Source organism: Aristolochia californica, unplaced genomic scaffold (assembly GCF_029961685.1).
Source record: "Aristolochia californica isolate CCGP_79_NKW_82.1479 unplaced genomic scaffold, dmAriCali1.0.hap1 SCAF_4, whole genome shotgun sequence".
NCBI lineage: Eukaryota > Viridiplantae > Streptophyta > Magnoliopsida > Piperales > Aristolochiaceae > Aristolochia > Aristolochia californica.
Window position 1 is genome coordinate 42,754,793 of NW_027182103.1, and position 6,000 is coordinate 42,760,792.

At 38.9% G+C, this 6,000-nt stretch overlaps 2 protein-coding genes and 2 non-coding genes across 4 annotated transcripts; all 4 read left to right on the top strand.

Annotated features, from left to right (window-relative positions):
- The first annotated feature begins 30 nt into the window (after positions 1–30).
- Positions 31–2,186, top strand: LOC137962741 (large ribosomal subunit protein uL16-like). The gene is made up of 2 exons (XM_068809783.1): positions 31–75; positions 1,331–2,186. The coding sequence occupies exon 2, from the start codon at positions 1,340–1,342 to the stop codon at positions 2,006–2,008; it is 669 nt and encodes a 222-aa protein (XP_068665884.1). The 5' UTR covers positions 31–75; positions 1,331–1,339; the 3' UTR covers positions 2,009–2,186.
- LOC137964380 (small nucleolar RNA Z159/U59) lies at positions 444–527 on the top strand. Its single transcript, XR_011115576.1, has one exon. It is a non-coding gene; the product is annotated as a small nucleolar RNA Z159/U59 (small nucleolar RNA).
- On the top strand, positions 975–1,051 carry LOC137964389 (small nucleolar RNA R21). Its single transcript, XR_011115585.1, has one exon. It is a non-coding gene; the product is annotated as a small nucleolar RNA R21 (small nucleolar RNA).
- A 1,629-nt stretch (positions 2,187–3,815) lies between the features above and the next one.
- Positions 3,816–5,657, top strand: LOC137963601 (cytochrome P450 71A1-like). The gene is made up of 3 exons (XM_068810739.1): positions 3,816–4,203; positions 4,278–4,787; positions 4,890–5,657. Exons 1-3 carry the CDS (start codon positions 3,832–3,834, stop codon positions 5,487–5,489), a joined length of 1,482 nt encoding a protein of 493 aa, XP_068666840.1. The 5' UTR covers positions 3,816–3,831; the 3' UTR covers positions 5,490–5,657.
- Positions 5,658–6,000: the final 343 nt, after the last annotated feature.

Genomic DNA, 6,000 nt, shown 5'->3' on the forward strand with positions numbered 1-6,000 from the left:
CTATATAAGCTATCGGATCCCCTGCTTTACCCGTCTCTGACTTACCTGCGGAAAGGAGTCGATCATCTGATAGAGGTTAGGTTTTCTATCCGTGGATTATGATACTCGCTTTCTCACCTTTATTCGTGACACAAGATTTATTTGTCGTCGTGTCCGGTGTTCGAGGATGTTAATGTTGTGAGATTTCGGATGGTTTCATCGTTTGGTTATAATTTGTTCTCATTTCTTGCCTGGAATCAATTTCGTTTCTTCTTTTTCTTTTTTCTTTTTTTTTTTGTTGTCATTTCTTGCCGGGAATCATTTTCGTTTTTTTGTTCTTCATTTTTTGGTGCGTTTTTTTAGCATTTGTGACGAAAGGGCTGTTTGACTTATATTTTTATGGGCACATCTCTATTTTACGTGTTTTTTTTCTGCTGAGAGTGACTGAAATAGGAAGATGAATGGTCTCTGAGGATGATTCTAGTAAAACTTTCGTTCTTCTGAGCTAAACCGTGCGGAAAGTTTTTGGAGACAAGAACTGAGGAGGCTTGATTCGTATTTCCTGCTTTCAGTTTCTCTTTTGTGTCTTCGTAATGGTTTATTTTTCGCGTGGTCCTTCACTTGGGTAGTTTCAGTCAACGATCATGATACATCTCCATGACTTCTTCTCATGGAAAGATATTTGATATTAGTGGGTTATGTTAGGTTGGCCGTGGATGCTAGTTTCTTTAGGCTGTGATTTCTCTGTTTGAATTATTTAAGTATTTAAAAGATTCTGTAATTGATTAGTATGGTTGTGGCATTATTTATTACTGAGATGTTTAGATTTCAAATGAAATTATTTGGACCATCGAAGAACTGTCCAAGACAGATCCGTAGTATCTCTGAGGAAGATTAACTAAAACTTTCGTGCTTCTGAAAATTCATGTGGAAAAGTTTCTGAAAACCTGAACTGGTGGTGGGTACTTTGTAGATGTTGGTAAGGCATAAGTTGCTATCCCGATGAAGATTTCTATGCGTAATAAAAGTAGTGGTCTGATCTCCAGGGATGATTTCTGTATTCTGAGGGATAGCTTTTGTTCCTTGACAATCACTGCCACAGCGAGATCAAGTTGTAGCTCATGGGATTCATGATAGCAGCTCTGCTATCTTTTATTTAAACGTGTGATTGTGTTTTCTATCATAGTTGAACATCCTTTTTTAAAGTTATATTAAAGCTCCCATTGATTGAAATTAAAACTAGTTTCAGCCTTGTCTGAATTCATATTTTGAAATTGAGTTATGAAGCTTATCTCTCAATGATGATACTATTAATTTTGTTATTTATGAAGCTGTCTTGATCATTTTACAGTAAGCCATCATGGGTAGGAGGCCAGCGCGGTGTTATCGACAGATAAAAAACAAACCTTATCCAAAGTCACGATATTGTCGTGGTGTCCCTGATCCTAAAATCAGGATCTATGATGTTGGTATGAAGAAGAAAGGTGTAGATGAATTCCCCTTCTGTGTGCATCTTGTTAGCTGGGAGAAGGAGAATGTGTCCAGTGAAGCTCTCGAGGCTGCTAGGATTGCGTGCAACAAATATATGACTAAGTTTGCAGGTAAAGATGCATTCCACCTACGAGTCCGAGTTCATCCCTTCCATGTTCTGCGAATCAACAAGATGCTCTCCTGCGCTGGAGCTGATAGGCTCCAGACTGGTATGAGGGGTGCCTTCGGGAAGCCTCAGGGGACATGTGCAAGAGTCAGTATCGGGCAGGTCCTGCTCTCTGTTCGCTGCAAAGACAACAACGGCAACAATGCTCAGGAAGCTCTTAGGAGGGCAAAGTTCAAGTTTCCCGGCAGGCAAAAGATCATCGTTAGTAGAAAATGGGGTTTCACCAAGTTCAGTCGCACTGACTACCTCAGGTGGAAGGAAGAGAACAGAATTCTCCCCGACGGAGTCAATGCAAAGCTATTGGGTTGCCATGGTCCTTTATCTAAACGTGATCCCGGAAGAGCGTTTTTGTCTGAGCAGATTAGAGTTTGAGTTCTTTTTCTCTCGTTCCCTTTTTCGTCCTCTCATCGGACTGTACAACCTCATTCTGAGTTCGTATTACAGTGTGTTTAATCACTTAATTTCTTTTAGGTAGAATGCCTTTTGATCGTGGGTGTAGAATTGTACTGGGTAATATATGGAAATAACAGTTATTGATACATTTAAGAAATCGTTTTTCCACTGCAGATTGAGAGGACAATTCTGAAACCTATTTAATATTCACGTGAACTGACTGAAATACAAATTAACCGATAGCATTAGAAATATACGAAAAGGGAGAGGGGGCTCCTCTTCTTTTCCTCAACTGAAAAGTATGTTCCTTTTTTATTTCTTTAACCTATTGTTGTTTAATTTTTTTACTAATCTTGTATTATTCACTATTTATTTTGGAAAAATTTTAATTGTAAGTATCTTTCATAATCGTCTGATACGAGTATATGACATGCGATAGAGAAATAAGTATGCTGGTATGGTACGTAAATTGACCAATATTTATTATACATAAATATTTTAAAATATAATGAACCAATATTTATAATCAAATCGTATTATCGAGATGGGTCCAGCCAAGTCGATCACACTTCTTCAACGTTTCAGATCAATGGCTGAGATGAACGTTGAGCTCGTTTCTAGAGTCTATTTTACGTTTAAAAGAATTGAAACCGCCTCGTCTCCTTTGTTTCCTTTCAGTTGCTCTTCTTCCACAGTGCGAGAGCTGCAGAGCCTCCATGTATTGGAACACATGACCAATTTGCTCTAATACCATATTAAAACCATTTACACTAAAAGATCGACCTGTTAGAGAAGCGCAACGTGAATATTAAAGAGGCAGCCAATTCCAATAATTGTCGCCTTGCAGAGCGGGTTTTGTTTCTTTTTCTAATACCATTTAGGGCTTCGTTGATCTGTTTTTCTTTTTCCTCATTGGTCTAGAAAATGAATTGTTGACCTCCTTGGAGGCATCGTCGTTGTTGAATTGTTGTGCGTTTCGCCTTTCTTCCTACCCCTTTTTTCTCTTTACTCCCATTTCAGTCTTTTAAGTTCTTTTTTTTCTTGTTCTTGTTAAATTCCATGAAAATATACTTAAATGAAAATTTTAGTGAAATCAATTTTCACTGTAGAAACTAATTTCAGAAGAGTGGGAAAGTTATGGTAGAAATAATTTTTAGTGAAAATATTTATGTTGGAAATTATTCTATTTTCCAAAAATGATAAATTGTATTTATTGGAAATTTTTCATTTTTATGAATTTTTTGAAAATGAAATTGCCCCCAATTTTTTTTTCTTGTAGTGTTTAATGTGAGTAAAGCAATTCTTCAAAAAAATTATAATATACGTATATAAAGTATTACTTTAATAAAATTATAATATACATATATAAAGTTTTAAAAATATGAACAATAACATGGGACATCAATGGTTGAATCACAATTTATTAACATGCACTTATCGTGAGACCATAATGGAGTGATTTCATAAAAACTCATTAATCAAATTTTATTATAAAATAATTTAAAGTTTATGAGTAACATATGGATATTTCAAGGATGGTCCAATACGAAAAGATATTTAGAGCGAAACATACGAAACGGTTATCTCAGTCGTCCGACCATGGCGATGCCTAAGATAGAGTTTTACATATTTCGTACCAAATGATTTTTCGTATTAAATCAGCGCTTATAGATATTTAGTTCATGCTATTTTATTACATGGTTTGACACCCTTCCAAAAATTTTAGTCTACGCCTATATCAATGCCCATAGATAATAAATGGGCATTGGACCAAATTACTTCTATGAGTCCTCCCAGGAAAAATGTTTCCTCTCCTGTTCGCAGTCACATCTCTCTTCCTCCCTTTCTTACTCTACTTTGCTTTTAAACCCAAAAGCGCTCAACACAAACTACCGCCCTCTCCGACCAAACTTCCGATCATTGGGAACCTCCATCAGCTGGGCTCTCTCCCTCACCGTTCTCTCCGTGCACTCTCCCTGAGGTATGGTCCGCTCATGTTCTTGCACTTGGGGAGCTCTCCAATTCTTGTTGTATCATCTGAAGAAATTGCTCGAGAGATCATGAAAACCCATGATCTTGTCTTCTCGGATAGGCCTTCTTCCAACGTTTCTGATCAACTCTTTTACCAAGGCAAGGATGTGGCTTTTGCCCCCTATGGCGAATATTGGCGGCAGGTTTGTCACAGATCAACCGTCTCAACCCTTCTAGTTTTCCGCCCGCTTCATCTTACCCTTGTTGTCTGTGGCAGGTGAAGAAGATATCTGTTCTCCATCTCTTGAGTACTAAAAGGGTGGAATCCTTTCGGGCACTTAGGGAAGAAGAAGTGGCATGCATGGTAGAGAAGATATCCCAAGCCTCTGGCCCCATAAACTTAAGTGAACTCTTGGTTTCTACCACCAACGATATGGTGAGTAGAGTCACTCTTGGAAAGAAGTACTATGAAGAAAAACAGAGAGATGGAATTGACTTTCATCGTCTTTTAGCAGAGTTCTTGATCCTCTTGGGCACAATCCACATCGGTGACATATTCCCTTCCCTTGCCTGGATTGGAAGATTAACTGGTCTTGATGCAAGATTGAAGAAGAATTTCCAACAATGGGATGATTTTCTCGAACGAGTAATAGAAGACCATATGGGGCCGAGGAATAATCTTTCGGAACATGGAACCCAAGATTTGCTTGATATTTTGCTTGAAGTTCAGAGGGATGGCTCCATGGGCGTTGCCTTCAATAAAGACCACATTAAAGCAGTCATCCTAGTATCTCTCTATATCTCTCTCTCTCTCTCTGATCACTCGATTTCTCTTGTCAATAAATTATCCTGAACATTTTCTGAGAAGTACATTCCGTATTTTGCGTAGGACAATTTTGGTGCAGGGACGGACACGACGTATACAGCAATTGAGTGGACACTGGCCGAGCTCATTAAGCATCCCACAACCATGAAGAAAGTGCAAGGAGAGATCAGAAGAATTGTCCGAGGAAAATCAATAGTTTCAGAAGATAGTATTGGCAAAATGCCATATCTGAAATGCGTGATCAAGGAGGCTTTAAGGCTGCACCCACCAGTCCCACTGCTGGTTCCACGGAAAAGCACCCAGGATGTCAAAGTGCTAGGATTTGATATACCTGCGAAGACAAAAGTTATGGTGAATGCTTGGGCAATTGGGAGGGACCCCAAATCATGGATCGACCCGGATAAGTTTTTGCCGGAGAGATTCATCGACTCCGAAGTGGATTTCAGAGGACAGGATTTTAAGCTGATCCCGTTTGGAGCAGGTCGAAGGGGTTGCCCCGGTATTTCCTTCGCTATTGCCGCCGTCGAGCTGGTGCTGGCCAACGTATTGCATAATTTTGATTGGGAGTTGCCTGGAGAGGCCTTGGACATGAGCGAGGTCTCTGGGATCAATGTCCAACTAAAATCTCCTCTTCTTCTAATCCCTAAGCCTCACGAATCGTAGTGATATTAGGGCTTTTCAGTGCATTAATGCTTGGAGTTGGTGGTGAATTTGAAATAAAGATTCTGCACAAATAATGCTTGATTAATCTTCTTATAGAACTAAGGGATTGTGTATTATAGCCAACGTGTGAAGGTGAAAAGATAGGCCAGCTTAGTGTCTGAGCGAAACCTTTGGCAGATAATGCATATAGAATGTTTGCTTCCCGTACTTCATCCAAGTTTGAATCAATTTAATCAACGTACATCAACTTTCATCAAACTGACGACAATAATTGCGTATTAGAGAAAGAACATATTAAATGAGAGAAAGTGGAGATGTTGATGTAAAATGATGCAATCCAGTGATTCAAATCGGAACCGGCACTATCTTCCATCATTTTTCAGCACAAGAAAATGAATCGACCGACGAATATTGAAAATAAGGGGATTATATTGAATGGACTGTCTACCATTCCCTTTGTTCGAATTCCTATCCGACCACCTTTTCATATTCCGACGGAAGAAAACAAGTC

Bases quoted from the DNA above. Each gene is read 5' to 3' on its own strand.
- LOC137962741 (XM_068809783.1), top strand. From the start codon at position 1,340: ATGGGTAGGAGGCCAGCGCGGTGTTATCGACAGATAAAAAACAAACCT.
- LOC137963601 (XM_068810739.1), top strand. From the start codon at position 3,832: ATGTTTCCTCTCCTGTTCGCAGTCACATCTCTCTTCCTCCCTTTCTTA. The intron at 4,204-4,277 runs GTTTGTCACAGA...TGTCTGTGGCAG, and splicing joins ATGGCGAATATTGGCGGCAG to GTGAAGAAGATATCTGTTCT. The intron at 4,788-4,889 runs GTATCTCTCTAT...TATTTTGCGTAG, and splicing joins ACATTAAAGCAGTCATCCTA to GACAATTTTGGTGCAGGGAC.